This window comes from Primulina huaijiensis, chromosome 10 (genome assembly GCF_012295235.1).
Source record: "Primulina huaijiensis isolate GDHJ02 chromosome 10, ASM1229523v2, whole genome shotgun sequence".
NCBI classification, from domain to species: Eukaryota; Viridiplantae; Streptophyta; class Magnoliopsida; order Lamiales; family Gesneriaceae; genus Primulina; species Primulina huaijiensis.
Window position 1 is genome coordinate 4,103,659 of NC_133315.1, and position 16,771 is coordinate 4,120,429.

Consider the following 16,771-nt stretch of genomic DNA (forward strand, 5'->3'; position numbering starts at 1 on the left):
CTTTAAAATTTAATAAATTTTTAAAATAAAAAATATAGTATTTTCGACGATAAATCAAAAATATAGTTTGCATATTAGATTGTAAGTTTTTTTATATTTATTAAAATATTAAAAATGAATTTTTTTTTTATTTTACTGCATAAATTAGCGACGGAAATCATACAAAACAGTCGCTAAAATTAGCGACGAAGTTCATCGTTAACCGTCGCTAAATGTAGCGACGGTGTATAAAACCGTCGCTATTTAGCGACAGTTTAAATTACCACCGTCGCTAATTTTAGCGATGGTTAACGATGATGTCCGTCGCTATTTAATATGTGACGGTTTTTTACAAACCGTCGCAAATTGTAACTACCACAACACTCTCCCACCGTTGTCTTTTAACGAATTCTTTAACCACATGACCTTTAACAACGGTTTTATATACCTACGACAATGGTTTTTCACCCTCGTCTTTAGACGTCTACGACAACGGTTTTTCACCGTTGTCTTTGAGCACACCCTTTAACCACAGGGCTTCTAACAACGGTTTTAAAAGGCCTACGACAACGGGAAAAAACCGTTGTCGTAGGCCTTTTTTCTTGTAGTGTATGGTTGGTGATCATGTCATGCTGACCCGAAATCCATAGCACAAGCCCATAGCATTTCCTCCGATGTATGAATCGTTCTCTCGAACTTCTCGTCCGTGTCTGGATGATATGTGGTGCTCAAGTTCATAGTATTCCCTAACACTTTCTAGAAACTACCCCCAAAATATCGAAGTGAAGTGCAAATCTCAATCATTTACTATATTTGTTGTTGGAATTTATGAGCTTCAAAGTTCGACAGAAAAATTGGTAAAAGAACTGAAGAACTAAATTGAACTGACGCAACTGGATTATTGTAACTGATATCAAAGACTAAGAAGACTTATCGGACTGAAATGAATTAAGAACTGAAGTAAATACACTAAAGTTATTATAAGTATAAATAAGTCGTAAAATTGATGATTTGAAGTTCGTGAAACAGATTGAAGATCACAACTAAAGACCTTGCAAAAATGAACTAGAATGACCTAACTGAACCGAAGTGTTCGAACTGAAATAAGACATCAGTTGAACTAAAGTAGTCCAGCTGAATTGATCAGTCGACCAGTTTGACTTCTGATCAGTTAGTCACGTTATTGGTTAAAATTTGAATCTCAGCAGACAAACTGACGTCCATACCAAAGCAGAACAGTCTGATACATCGTACCTCTGTTAGAAATGACGATTCAATGGATATTAATAATTAAATGCATTCAATGTGACCGTTGGAATCGAAGAGTATATATAGCTGATGAATTCAATTGAAGGAGGTTGATACACAGTGAACGAACTATTCACGAACAACTATCAGTTTTGATGCATTCTTAAGTATTATTCAGTTTACAAATCGCACAATTTAGGTCTTGCTTCATTGTATTTATTCGTAGTATTCATGCTACTTATTAGAGCTATTCAGTTATCCACTGAAAAGTAGTAGAAACTAAGAGTTTCAGTTTGACATTGTATAAGTCCAACTGAAGTGGATTATTACAGTTCGTTTTAATAAATCAAAGTTTTTTAGAGAAAAACCTATAGGGGTGACGTATGAGCATTTGAAATCTCTGCACATCCACAAAAATCCATGTGTTTAAATCTATTGTTCATTCATTCATCACAGTAGCCTAGCTAAAATATTCAATCTATCATTTAGTTTGATTCTACACTATTATTAGTTAACTGATCGATATTGACATACAAGATTTTCAGAATCATTTTCTCAAAGAATTGATTTATATCCGAAAAGATTTCAAAAAGCCAAAGTGTTTATTCAACCTCCTTCTAAACACTTTACCCTTATTAACTAATCATAACAAGTGGTATTAGAGCGGCTGATCCTGTCTTGAATATTTCCAAACACTCAAATCTGATAATCATGTCTTTCTTCAACAAAATCACTATATTCTCAATAGAAGAATTCGATGATTGAAAAATCAGAATGCAGGCTCATTTAACTACACATGATGATGATATGTGGTACATCCTAATTGACAGACCAATGAAAATTATGAAAGCAAATACAGCTATTGCTCTAACTGATGGAGCACCTCATCATATTGAAAAACCTCATGAAGAGTGGACTGCTGAAGATAAAATAAAGGCAAACTTGGATAATGTTGCCAAGGATATTCTCTACAAAACACTGGATAAAAACACATTCAGCAAGATCAAGATGGTGAAAAATTGCCAAAGAAATTTGAGAGAAACTGATCCAGTTATGCGAAGAAAATGAGCAAACCAAAAAGAACAAACTCTCAGTCACCGTACAAAAATTTGATAATATCAAAATGAAGGCTGGAGAGTCAATGAACGAGTTTTATGAAAGGATGAGCAGCATCATAAATTAATTGAATGCACTGAAAAAAGTGTATTCAAACAAATAAGCTGCTATGAAGGTAATGTGAGGCCTTCCCAAAGAATGAGATGTCAAAGTATGGCCATGCGAGAATAAAAAGATCTCAACAAGGTGGAACAACATGATTTTTTTGCAGACCTAAAAGCCTATGAATTTGAAATGCAAACAAATAGGGTGAACCAATAGTCCCACCAGTTACAACTGCTCTCAGTGCTCTAAAACTGGAGCCAACAGTTTAGTTGAGAAGACAGCTGAACAGCTGAGCAATGAAGCGATGTCATTGTTCGTAAGAAAATTTGGAAGGTTCATGAGAAAGAGCCAATGATCATTCCAAAAGCATTACACATGAATGAATCAAAAGATGAACCAAATGCGTGCTATAACTGTGGAAAGACTGGTTACTACATAGCCGACTGTCCCAAGCCGAAGAAGGACCGTAGAATATCAGTTGAGTAGGGAAAGAAGCCTTTCGAACACATGAAAAGGTCTAAGGATGACAAGAAATCATTCAGAAAAAAGAACGAAGTCCTAGTAGCTGAAGAGAGCAAATCCAAATGGGCTAAAACTGACAGTGAAGCATCAAAAACTTAGAGCTCAAACATCTTTAGTGGTAAAGAAGATGTAAAATACCTCACAGCTAATGATGTGGAGATGGAATCTAGCAGTGAGCAGGTCTTTGATTTTAGCACTACTGACATTACACGTGAAGAACTTATTTCAACTTTGCATGACATGGTGAATGAATACCGCAAGCTTTCACTATCCTTTGAGGAAGCTAAGGCTAAGCGAACTGATCCTATGAATGACAAAAAACTGAAACCGGTTGTTCACAATCCGTTGAGTTGTCAAATGTCAAGAAGGAGATTGTGCATCTGTGTCTACACCCACTACTGAGCGAGTTTTTTTTAACAATGAATCATGTGAAGACATCACTTCACAATAAAATAAAGTATCACTTTCTTGTTGATTATTTAACACTGTAAATTAAACGAGATTTAGCTAAACACGTAGATGTAGATTATATTATAGATGAATTTTATGTTTCAAAATCTCGTAGGGCCCAACTTTGTTGAACAGTGTAATGTAATGTCTTTTTTTGTTAATAATATACAACTTATTATATTTAGTTCAAGCCCCCGAACTTTAATTCTCGATTTGTCCCTGTCTAATGTTGTGTCTTTGTAAGGTGAAAGCAATGGAAGACCAGTGGCCATAGCTTCACAAAAAGAACAAGATCATGGATATTGCGATATTTCTTGAAAACAAAATAAAATCTACCAAAAATCAAATACCTTGGATAAAATAATAATTAGAACATGTTAAAGGTACAACAATTATTTCATATATAGATATTTACAATAATTATATCATGAGAATTTGCTATTATCCCATGAGATTTTGTGTTGAATTTGACATTATATCTTTGATAAGTTGAATTTTTATATCGATTTTTTGTGTTATAAGAATTATTGTACAAATCTCATTGTACATGTAGCATGTCAAGAAACATTAAGTTTTTTTTTTTTATGTAAAGTTAAGGTCAAGTAATATTAATTATATCTTCGTAAAATTGTATTTTCTTGATTCGTTTATCTTTTATATATGCATATATAGTAGTGGTATATCGTGTATCAAATTTCCAGCGTCAGACCGAATTGATATATCCGGTCAAACTTGAAAATCTTCAAAGGATGAGCATTAGTCGGTAGTGAAGCATAACAAAAAAGAAACCAAATGGTGATGAGAGCAAGGTGGTTCACGAGAAGGAAATAAAGTAGTTATTCGAGTAATATTTTAATCAAGGTAAGAATAGGTATCTTGTGAGACAGTCTCACGAATCTTTATCTGTGAGACGGGTCAACCCTACCGATATTCACAATAAAAAGTATATTCTTAGCATAAAAAGTAATATTTTTTCATGGATGACATAAATAAGAGATTCGTCTCACAAAATACGACCCATGAGACCGTCTCATACAAGTTTTTGCCTCAAGATAATATGGGTATGATGTTAAATTTATAGGTCAAAGAAGTGAACTCCTATTAAAATTTGGATACTTTGAAATCTTGCACTTTTGGAGGGTTTAGGAATTCTATTACGTTTTTCAAGTGTTATTTGACTCAAACTGAACGCAGTCTGAATCATATTATCCACAGAATTTTTGTTTTCAAGAAAAAAAAAATTTTTATGAGATTAAAGCAGTGTTATTTGGCTTGCTAATTAAATTTATTTGATATAATAATTATAATTACAAATAATATTATAAAGCATGAAGATCTTAGACTAATTAATTATTTTAGTGTTTTGTGTAACATTTTTTAAATACAAAAAATACCATATCAAATTACAAAAAATATTCAAATTTTATTTAATAAAAAATATCCTAACAATCTATTTTAGCAAATTTGTTATTTATCTATAACTAAAATATCTTGTCTATGTTTAAAATTCTTTTTAATTTTATTTATTTATCTTTGTCTATATTATTAATNTTATTTATCTTTGTCTATATTATTAATTTTTAAATGATTATATCACTTGAAAAAATTATTCATTTAAAAATAATAAAAATTATCATGTTTAGACAATTATTTTAATTTTATAAGCAAATAATACATGTAAAGAGACTGTTAATGAAAATTTTGTTTAAATATTGAAACACGTGTGTATGTTTTGGGAGTAGGTCTTTTGTGATACGGTCTCACGAATTTTTATCTGTGAGATGGGTCAACCCTACCGATATTCACAATAAAAGTAATACTCTTGGCATAAAAAGTAATATTTTTTCATGGATGACTCAAATAAGAGATCTTTCTCACAAAATACGACCCGTGAGACTGTCTCGCACAAATTTTTGTCAAGTTTTGGATTGTGGGATTATTTACAATGAGCAACTTATAAATTAATTTTCCATCACTTTATGATACTAATCGAATTTAAAAAGAATCAATAAATAAATCGATGTAAAATCGTCTAGATAATATAAAATAGATACAGACGAAATGGAATTGCACGGTTTAACCAAATGATTTTAGCATTAGGGTCCAAGAGTAAATTACTTTAGGTGTTTTTGTGTCACGTGTTTTTAACAGACAAAAATATAACTATCGGATTACAAAATTCTCAATTTTTATGTAATAAAAAATATCATAAAAATTATTTTAGAAAATTTGTAACTTATTTATAACTAACATAACTTTTCCACTTTCAAAAATATTTTAAATTTCTAAAAATATTTATATATTTTTTCTGTAATTTTAAATTTTTAGACTAGATGATCATATCGATCCTAATTTTAAAAAATTTATAAAGTAAATCATTAATTTGAAAATTACAAAAATTATCATATTTGAATAATTATTCCAAAGCGATTGAGAGACGTATAAAATAATTAAATTTTGATATCATGATATTTTTTTATGAACAAAAAATATTATCTTCTTAAATTACAGAACATTCCATTTTTAGTTTTAAAAATACTATAAAAAAATTATTTTCTTAATAAAATATGTATTTTGAAAAACCATTTTTAATGTTTCTTATTTTACTAATGAAAATATTTTTTAAAAAATGTATACTATTTTTAAATGATTATATAATCAATGATATCAAAAAGTATTATAAAAAACAATTTTTTATTTTTCTAATTTTAATATAATATCTACATATTCTAAAAAAAATTTACATGCATGCACGTATGCAAAAGGCAGTATATATTATTAAAAGCACTCCTGTAATTTTGACACCGGACAGAACAAATAATTTAAAAAGTACTCTTTCTGAGGATTGGAATGATACTACTATACACTTATTCCGAAAATAAAAACCCTATGACTTTGAAAGATTTCAGGCCTATCAGTCTTTTGTAATGTCTGCTATAAAATCATTACCAGAGCACTGACGAACAGACTCAGTCCTATTCTTCAACAGACCGTGAATGAGTTCCAAAGTGCGTTTATACCAGGACGACTCATCTCTGATAACATTATTCTGAGTTTCGAGACTTTGCATTGGATCAAAAATCGAAAAAAAGGGCAGAAAGGTTATGCAGCGTTAAAGCTTGACATGAGTAAAGCTTATGATCGAGTTGAATGGTGCTTTCTTGAAGAAATGATGATTCGGCTGGGATTTGCTCCGGCTTGGGTTGAAAAGATTATGCGGTGTGTGACCTCTGTTAGATATTCTTTTTCCTTAAATGGAGAGCTGGTTGGGAATATTTCTCCTAGTAGAGGGTTGAGACAAGGAGATCCGCTATCTCCTTACCTTTTTGTCTTGTGTGCTCATGGCCTATCCTCGGCTCTCATATCTCTAGAAAACCGTCGGCTCTTATCTGGGGTGCGGATTGCTCCATCTTGCCCGTCTATCTCCCATTTATTTTTTGCTGATGACAGTCTTCTATTCTTCAGGGCGACATTGGAGGACTGCATGGTGGTTCGTAATTGTCTTGAGTTATATGAAAGAGCCTCAGGTCAACTTATCAATTTTGAGAAATCTTCATTGTTATTCAGTCCTAACACTAATGAACAGGTGTGTGATCAAATAAAATCTGCTCTGGCTATTCCAGTAGTGCAGGGACATGATGTGTATTTAGGCCTTCCTGTCGCCTCATGTAGAAGCAAAAAGATACAATTTCGTTACTTGGTTGAAAGGATTGTGCAGAGAATCCAAGGATGGGGAAATAAATTCTTTTCTGTCGGAGGCAAGGAAACCCTGATTAAATCTGTTCTTCATGCCATTCCCACATATGCTATGTCATGTTTTCGAATCCCGAAATCTATTTGCGAGGAGATTGAGCGAGAATGTGCTAACTTCTGGTGGGGTAAGGAGGAAGGGAAGAGGCGCCTTCACTGGAAAAAATGGAGTGATCTTTGCAATCCGAAATGCCAGGGCGGGTTGGGCTTTCGACATCTTGAGACATTCAATAGAGCGTTGATGGCTAAGCAGGTTTGGCGTGTTACTACTAAGCCAGGTTCTTTGGTTGCACGAATCCTGAAAGCAAGGTATTTTCGTCATCAAGATATTATGAATGCCTCCCTTGGAAGTAATCCTTCTTACATTTGGAGATAGATATTATGGAGTAGACCACTTCTGGAAAAGGGGTTGTGTTGGAAAGTGAGAGATGGCTCGAAAATTCCTACTTTTGGAGAGCGTTGGATTCCAGGGACACGAGATTGTGTGCCCCATCCTCCTGAGTCGGAACACTTTGCTACAGTTAGTACCCTCCTCGATGGGGAGTCTTGGAATGAACCTCTAATCCACAATCTCTTCCCTCCCCCATCTTGTTAAGAACATTTTGGCTATCCCTCTCTCCCAATATCAAAAGGAGGATTTTCGGTTTTGTGCATACGATCCGAAGGGTAAATATTCAGTCCGTGACGGTTATAAAGCGGCGATTGGCTTCTTTTATTCTCCTCCCTCGAGCTCGGGTAATCACTCCATTGAATGGTGGCGCTTTATTTGGTCAATTAGTATTCCTCCGAAGGTTCGTATTTTTTGGTGGCGGGTTATGCATAACATTATCCCGACGGAGCAGAATTTAAGGGCACATCATGTCCCGGTTCTTGGAGAATGTCCATTATGTCGCCAACCTTGTGATTCTACTGTCCATGCTCTTTTCATTTGCCCGGTTATTTGGCCGATTCTAAAGTTATCATGTCATCTGGATGTGATAGATATTTCCCTTTGGATGAAAGAAAAGCTGAGTATTCATGAATTTGAAGCATTTGTGATGCGTGCTTGGGCGATTTGGAGTGAGAGACTTCGTATCAATCACATCCACGGAGATTGTCATTCTGCTATCAATATAGAGTGGTGTGACGGTCTTCTACACGACTTCCAGGAATCTCGTCGAGCTTTGAGGATTTCTCCTGCCCGTAACCCATTGTGTGCTCCGATAGCCTGGATGGCCCCGCCTATGCGCTCTCTCCGGATGGATGTTGACGCATGTTATAATGAGCACACGCATAGATATTCAATTGGCCGTGTAATCCGTAATCATGAGGGACAACCGGTACTAGTTTTTGGAAACAAAATCGAGAAGCCCTCATCTGTCTTGTATGCTGAGCTTCTCGCTATATTAAAAGGGCTCAACATGTCCAGAACACATAATCTCCGACTTCATCATATCTCATCGGACTCTCTTCTCGCCGTGCAAGCAGTCTTGGGGGAAGAAGAGAACCTCAGTTATGCCGGAGCCCTAGCACTAGATATCAGACGACTTCTGACTCTTCATGGAAGTCCCACTCTGAGCAGAATTGTGTTGCTCACGCCATTGCATCTTTTGCTTCTTCGTCTCATTCCCCTTTTGTTTGGGAGTGTGGTTCTTTTTTTTTTTGGTTGATTGATCTTGTAATAAAAGACATTTTCCGTTCTCAATAAATTACAAGAGTTTTCATCGTCAAAAAAAAAAAGAATATGGATAATAAATAGTAAAAACAAATTTGGTGTCATGGTCAAATTAATTAGGAAAAAAATTTAAGCTCGTAACGCGTACGCCGATTCACTAACTAAGAGAAAATATGTTATGACATAATCAAAAGGATTTAAAAAGAAAAATGAAAAGAAACACCTAAGTCTAAAATCATAGGCATCATCTTAACTTATAGAAGATGCAGAAACACGATATAATAGAAGGAAACATTAGGAATCTTAAATCAAACGCAGAGCTATCATATTAAAATGTTCTCTTAAAAACTGGCATGTTCTGAGTTTGCAGCTCAAATGCAAATTCAAGGGTAATCGCCCATGAAACGCGATTAATCCATACCGTAAAATATGTACAATTAAATTATTAAATATCGTTATTTTGCGGGAAAAGTTGCTTTTTTTCCCTATCAAAATTCCCCATTGCCCATTAAAAACAAGGTCAGAAGATCACATTCAGAAGGAATCCAAGATTCATACCTGCATTTGTCAAAGCCCATATAAAATAGATATAATAAAGGACCAGAAACTTCGAGTCTCCTTATTCCCTACTCTAGTTATGCTCAAGGATTGGTTGTCCTTTCATATCTTTGCACCTTAACACGCTTTGATGATGGCGAATCAGCTGCACCAGCATCTTCTTCCTCGAGATTTTCAAGAACTGTAGTTTCTGATGTGATTTGCTTCTCTTTTGCCAACTGAGAAGTTTTTCCAGATGCTGTGGCAACATTACTTAGCTTGGTTTTGCTACTAACGGATTCAACTTCAAAATTATTATTTGCTAGAGAATTTTGGCACGCTTCAGCCGATTCTTTTAAAGGGTTCTCACTGGTGACTGAAGCCCCTTTCATCAAGTCCATGCCTGACTTGCACTGCTTCTCAAACATCATCTGAAGATATCGTCCTTGCTCTTCTATTCGAAGTTGTAAATTTCTTTGAATCTGCAGAAAGAATAATTAGGCATCAGTATCTTAGGTACACTGCCTTTCGATTACCATAAGTGGCTAGAGCAGACCTCGAAACTTATTTCCTAGTTCTGAAATTTTTCAATGAAGCACAAATCCATACCTCGAGTTGTTCATGAAGTCGCTTTTGGACTTCCATTTGCAATCGTAATGCTTCTGTGAGCTCAATACCTCTACTCCAAACAAGAAAAAAAAAGTAATAGTAAGAAAGTAACCACGAAAGAAATAAATGCGGGTACACAATTTTTCCAGATGTTGGCTTTATTTTTTATACTTCAAATTTTTTGTCTAGCTGAAGCAACAATGTTCTTGTAAATTGCCCTTACATGTTGCCTTAAATAAAAATACCAATTGCCAACATGATCGAGAATAATTCTGCAAGCTAAGCACAACAGAGAACCGTAGGTTGATAGAAATGATGTCAGAACAGTAAACCAACTATATGATCCAAATCATTACCATCCTCCATTCACTTCAGACATTCAATTCTAGCCAAAGATTTCATTCTTTTCAGACTTCTCATCGTGCTCTGGATTCTAATGAGAATCCTGGTTTCAAGGCCGACCTAACAATCACCACACTTCTTCCTTACACAAATTCCTAGAGTGATTCCCACGATTCAAAATAATATTTATAGTGCAAATAAATCTAGGATTAAAATTGAAAATATCAAAAAAAAAAAGTCGCAGAAATGGTGGTCATGGGTACTAAAGAAACAAAGGGATATGACTTTTCAGAAACTTTGTCACAGATACACTAAGCTCTCCGTTTGCACCATTCAAGCTACAATACTCTGCCCAATTTAATTGTAATCTGGGTAGAATTAGCCATTGTCAACCCTCCATTAACAAAAAAATTATTGGAAGTGAGAGACAAACAAGCATTCAAAACACAATAAAGTCATGATTCGCCGGAAGAATTTTACAAAGATCCATCAAACTTACGTTTTTAAATCCAGATACGAGATTTCTTCAATGGTGGTCAATTTTTTCTCTGCTTCTGCAGACAGAAAAAAATGCATTATAAAGATATGACAAAAAAGTACATTGTGTAGGCCCATAGGGTGACTTCACAGCATGAATAGTTAAGAGGAGCATAGCATCAATGATAGGATAGAACACAAGTACTTGTTGTCATTACAAAGTGAACTAGATCAAGGTGATGATACAGAATATTCGGCAAATATGTACCAATCAGAAAAAATCTTATCAAGAATCATCATGACTAAAATAAACTTGTAGAATTTGCAACCTTCCGCTGGTGAGGAGAAAGAATGTATAGATAGTATAATATTGTAAATGAAACAAGAAAGTACATAAACCAGCTCAAGAACTATTGGAATTCTGGACCTAACAATTAAACATTAAAAAGGCTGAATTTTAGAAATCCAACAACAAATGGAATACCAGTGAACTAAAGATATATACCACAGATGCACACATGCTGAGATAAGGGTAGACCTGGTCATAGTTCGGGTTTGACCCGGACCCGAACCGGCCTCGGCCAGTGGTCAACGGTCCGGTTAACCGGGTCATCGGGTTTGACCCGGACCCATGCCAGTCCATATGCGGACCGGTAACGATTTTCGGATCTAAAACCCATCGACCCAACGGGTTGGTAATATTTTTAAAAAAATAAAATGGATGAATGTCTAATTCCGCATCGGTAGCTCAGATTTAGGAATTTAAATTGATTAAGTACGTGCAAGAAAATAAAAAAAATGCACGCAATAACAATATTATTTTGTTATAATCAAAGAAGATCGACAAGAAAGAGTCNTTAACTATTTCTAATACTTGGACATAATAATTAGGATTTTTTTTCACTTGTCTTTTACGTGCAATTTTTTCCATTTTAATTTTTTTTTTAAAAAAAATTAAAAATGGGCTTACCCGGACCCGGACCCGACGGTTAACAGCCCTCCGGGTCTGCAACCCGACAAGTAACCATCTACGGTTAAGGGTCGGGACCCGCCGGGTCCAACAAGGACCGGCCCGTGGCCAGGTCTAACAGGGGGAGGGACACAAAATCTTTAACTTGAAACCAAGACTCCGCTAAAATAAAGAGAGTAAAAAACAATTTTACTCCCAAGTCATCGATGTCATTTTACCCAAATTATCATTGCCTCACATTTCTTCTACTTATTTTGCTATTGGAACAAGATAATTGATGAAATTACATAACTCACAGGATGAACACAGAAATTGGACCAAAGAATTAGACATAAACAATGTCATACCTTCTGTTGTCTCCGGTTTGTATCTTGCTGTTCGGTATTTCTGCGTTCAAGAGATCATATTCCATTTCAAAGTTGTCCAATCAATTTAGGTCTGAGAATAAGCAAACTTGCTGATCCACATACCTGTAGGTGGCTTTTAACATGGTAAATGGTCAAACCTTCCACTTTCATCAGCTTCAGGACACCTTTGGGAGTAGCTCCTGTGATAAAAATCAGAATTCATTGGCATGAGCAATAGAATGGGCATATTATACAAGATTGCCTTCATAAGATGAAGAAGAGTAAACCTACTTTCACTTCCACCCAGCTTGTTGACTGCCTCCACGAAGCCCTCATGAAGTTCTGGTGTCCAACGCATTCGCTGCTTTGCTGAAGCAGAATTTGCAGAGGATGATTGAACAGCAGCATTGCAAGTATCTCCTGAAGTTGCTGGAAGCTGTTGAGATGCATGGGGTTGCTGCACCGGGAAATTGGTTTCTGAAATATGTTGTGATAGCTGCAGCAGCAGACAAAAAGCAAAGAAGAATGAATGTCACAATTATCCACTGCCTCTGTAGAATAAAAAGTTACTGATGCAAAGATGAATAACACCAACCATAGGCTCTGGATCTGCAACACTTGCATCAGAAAGAAGTTGACTCCAATCAGATGTCAAAGCATCATTGTCGGTGATAAGCTGATCAGCCCAATCAGGCCAATCATTTGGTTTGTCAAGATCCTCAGATGGAATCACGATGCCATTGTTGTTACTACTATTAAGATGGTTATTAGGGGTAGTCGAACTTAATGGAAAATCAAGAAAATCAGGCAGTGAATCCGTACACCAAGACCTATTGCTTTCTCTGTGATTCGATGAAGCGGATTGAAAAACTCCAGAATCAACAGAACGTGTCAATGAAACTGATGTCCCACTATCTATTGATTGAGAAACAAAAGGAGACCGGGGATGTTGTTCTTGTAGTTGGACCGATGAAAAATGAAGATCACTAGAAAATCCTGAAGATGAAGAAAACATATGTCCAGCAACCCCGCTGTTGGAATATAGTGGGGAAATAACACCTGAACGTTGTTGTGTGAGGGGAGATGGAAGAACAGGTGAAGACGAAGACAGAGCCCCAGATGCCCCACAAATATTCATTTGTATAGCACCCGGTCTTTGAATCGATAAAGCTGGTCTGGTTTCCATTGTTGGCTTGCTTGAAAACAACAGAAATTACAATATAACCAACAGAACCAACTCAGTTTTATCTGTCACCGATTTAACCTATATGCAAGTATACCCATCAAACATACATCTTAGAGTAAAAAATCACTTTACATAAGATTCTAGTCAAAGTAAATGCAAAGCAAAATTCACCACAATGCACATTTAATCATATCAAAAGTAGCAGTAACAAGATCTTTGCTCTAATCAAGATACAACCGCTATGTGCTCTAAATTCTAAGTGGCTGCTCGTCATATGCATTTTAGTGGTGATAATAAGCCAATATGAAAACCTAAAATTGAACTTGTGTGGTCTACACATGGGAATATCAAAATGTGAGCTTTTGCTGCTCGAGTTTTGTAGATAACTTGTTCATTAAATATCCAATGCAAATCATTGGATAAAATCTACACATGTTTTTTTTTGTGTTTTTACCACAGTTTCATGGGTGTGAAGTTTACCCTCAATCCCAGAACATTCTATTTAAAACTAAAATCTACACACGTTTTTTTGTGTGTTTTTACCATAGTTTAACGAGTGTGAAGTTTACCCTCAGGCTCAGTCCCAGAACATTCTATTCAAAACTACCTGTAAGATATTAAAAATGGATTTATTAACTGCTTCTATCATGCAAAGGACACGTTCACAGTTAATAGTGACAAATGAAAGATCCAAATATCACATCCATATGGCATTGTCCTGAAGTTCAAAAGGTGCACAATTTTTGTTCCCAAAGCTATTGCCGATTTTTTGTTCAGGAAATCCAGCCCTGAAAATCTCAAAGAGGAAAAACTGCAGAAATAAATACCTATAAAGACACTTTGTCCAGAAGCCCTGCTTGCAAACAAACCAACTTAAACAATATTCCTCCTCTGTTGATGACGTTCAAACAACTGGTAAAAGGCAGCTATCTCAAGGTCGTCTAAAAGATATCAAATAGCATAACTGAAGCAAGAAGCAAAACAAAGTAAGCGTGAGAATTTATGAACCTAACTGTTAACAAGCCATGGGTTGGCAGGACAGTGCCCGGATTAAAAAATTTACAAAGTTTGTAGATCGGCTTTATCACAAAACTCCTAGCTTATACAATATTGTAGCACTGTTATGCAACAATTTTACTATGTTTGGTGAAATACAAGGCAATAAACAACAATGGCAAGTACGACAGATTAAAATTTAATTTTTAAAATGTACTAAAAGTTCCACTCTCCACTTTCATAAATTTCTTAGTATCTAGCGTTAAATTTTATCCTTCAGCTCAATTCAGCCCTCCTTTAGAGATCGTCCTCAAATTACATCAACTCAAAATATATGACATAAAATCAGTTTGACAATCAAGAGAAAATTAAAACCGAAGGCCGCAAACCAAAACATATTACAAACGAACAGACAAATTCTACCAACAGGACATGCACAAAAGCACGCCTACTGATCCAATCATGAATATCGAAATTCAAAGTCAAGCTCAATGAACACAAGACCATAAAAATGATTACGATATCGATAAAGCCCGTAAATTATGCACAAAAACATATTGGAAATTCTCCAGAAAACAAATCATGGCAAAAGGAAACCAATCAACGACCTAAATTTTTTTTTTTTTACCTAAATTCCCAAAAGCTAGAGCAATCGAGAATCGAATCTCTCCACTACGAATCATCGAGCAATCAACGTCTCAGCCAAAATCACACGATATCAACCGGATAGGAATAACGCAAACGCTATCTACGCCGACGTGGTTGCGCGTGCTTTCACCTGCATGCTCGTGCGGATATTCGGAGACCAAAAGGATTGAATGGAGACGACTGCTCCGCTTCGTGTATTCTATTCGGATTTGGCCTCTACGCTTTTAACTTTTCCCTCTTCAGGTGCTCGTGTGCGTTACGCGCGTTGCTTGGAGCGTATCGATATTTGGCTTTTCCTTCTACACAAACGCCACTTTGACTTTTTCCCCACCTTATTATTATTTAGAGTAAATTGTTATTTATAAAAATTAAGATTCTTGTAATTTGGATTCTGCGAGAATTCGGTAAAATCGAATTCACCGAATCGAATTCATTCGGTAATTTCGTTTGGAAGTTTTAAAAAATCGATAATTCAGTTCGGTTTCGATTTTAATAAAAAAATTCGATTAACTGAATTAACCGAATTATTAAATAAACAACGTTGTTTATTTTTATTAAGCTTTACATATATTTTTATAACATTTTTATATTTAATATTGTACATAATTATTTTTATTTTAATTTTTTTTATGAATGATGTGTTTTATTGTTTTTAAAATAGAATATTTAAATTATTAATTTTCTATATAATTTAAAAAACAGTTAATTTGGTTATCGGTCGAAATAACATATTTTAATTCGGTTTTGGTGAGAAATCGGTTTGGTTCGGTTATGTTAGCCTCCAACAATTCGATTAAATCGGTTTTCGTTAATTTGAATCGATTTTTGACCGTATTAACTGAATTATCACCCCTATTTGTACGAACTATATTTATTTCTTAAATTATTGTTTTCAAAAGAAAATAAATTATAAAAGAGTAAAAACCTAAGCTTAATTTTGAATTGAATAAACAATCTAGTATCATTTTCATATATATTTTAAAAATTATAGAGTAGTTCTTTTTCAAAATATGAAATCATGAGTAAGTATTTTGTGAGACGCTCTCACGGATTTATTTGGGTGAAAATATAATTTTCACCATAAAAATAATATTTTTCATTAATTGGGTCGGATCAGAGATATGTCTAGTAAAATTGACTTGTTAGTCAGTCTAAAGACTGTATTCGAATTTCACTAAATTAAATCAACCTAAACAAAATAATTAAATAAAGTTTTTGAGATTTCCAAAGTTTTCAATTAATATATACTCTTAAATGAGCTCCTCGTTATGATTTTATTTCATATTTTTTAAGTTTGACAAATTATATTTTATTTTCATTTGGGAAAATAATGATCACTTGTTTGGTGGTAAAGGCTTGGCTTATAAAATATTTTATAAAATGTTTTTTTGTTGTGAAAAAGTAAAAATTTACGGTAAAAAAGTAAAAATCTCAAACTCTCAAAATTATCACACTACACACTTTATAATATTTTTCTCTCAACTCAATTGTGATTTTCTTCACAAATGAGAGATCTATTTATAGAAAATTTTTACAAATAATCCAAAAATAAAATACATCATTACCTACATCATCACACACTAATTTTCAATATTCAACACCTAATTTTACCTAATTTTCAACATTCAACATTCACATTTTCAACACAAATATTTAACACATTTTTAAATAATTTTTCAACACTCCCCCTTGTGATGATGATCATAATGATTGTATACATTACGTGTTTTTATACTGCCTCGTTAAAAACCTTACTAGGAAAAACCCATTGGGATAAAAACCATAGTAAGGGAAAAAGAGTGCAGTCACGTAAACTCCCCCTCATGTTGACACGAACAATTCTTCACAAATTTCGTAGATTGCGCATCCCAATATTATATATGTGCTTTCTGAAT

The 16,771-nt window shown here is 34.5% G+C and overlaps 2 protein-coding genes across 9 annotated transcripts; one reads left to right on the plus strand and one right to left on the minus strand.

Moving 5' to 3' along the window:
* Nucleotides 1–2,061: 2,061 nt before the first annotated feature.
* On the plus strand, nt 2,062–8,759 carry LOC140986617 (uncharacterized). Its single transcript, XM_073454922.1, has 4 exons — nt 2,062–2,238; nt 3,010–3,240; nt 6,350–7,419; nt 7,889–8,759. The coding sequence occupies exons 1-4, from the start codon at nt 2,062–2,064 to the stop codon at nt 8,757–8,759; spliced, it is 2,349 nt and encodes a 782-aa protein (XP_073311023.1).
* A 308-nt stretch (nt 8,760–9,067) lies between these two features.
* Nucleotides 9,068–15,157, minus strand: LOC140985749 (protein PHOSPHATE STARVATION RESPONSE 1-like). Of its 8 annotated transcripts, none has more exons than XM_073453662.1 (9): nt 14,857–15,157; nt 14,060–14,144; nt 12,642–13,242; nt 12,338–12,542; nt 12,170–12,246; nt 12,047–12,086; nt 10,752–10,806; nt 9,911–9,980; nt 9,068–9,783 (listed from the first exon to the last, which is right to left on the minus strand). In XM_073453662.1, exons 3-9 carry the CDS (start codon nt 13,230–13,232, stop codon nt 9,406–9,408), a joined length of 1,416 nt encoding a protein of 471 aa, XP_073309763.1. In that variant the 5' UTR covers nt 13,233–13,242; nt 14,060–14,144; nt 14,857–15,157; the 3' UTR covers nt 9,068–9,405. The 8 variants fall into 8 exon arrangements, with proteins under 8 accessions (XP_073309763.1, XP_073309761.1, XP_073309760.1 ...); XM_073453660.1 differs by having other exon boundaries at nt 14,060–14,196; XM_073453659.1 differs by having other exon boundaries at nt 12,642–13,310; nt 14,857–15,153.
* Between the last annotated feature and the right edge of the window lie 1,614 nt (nt 15,158–16,771).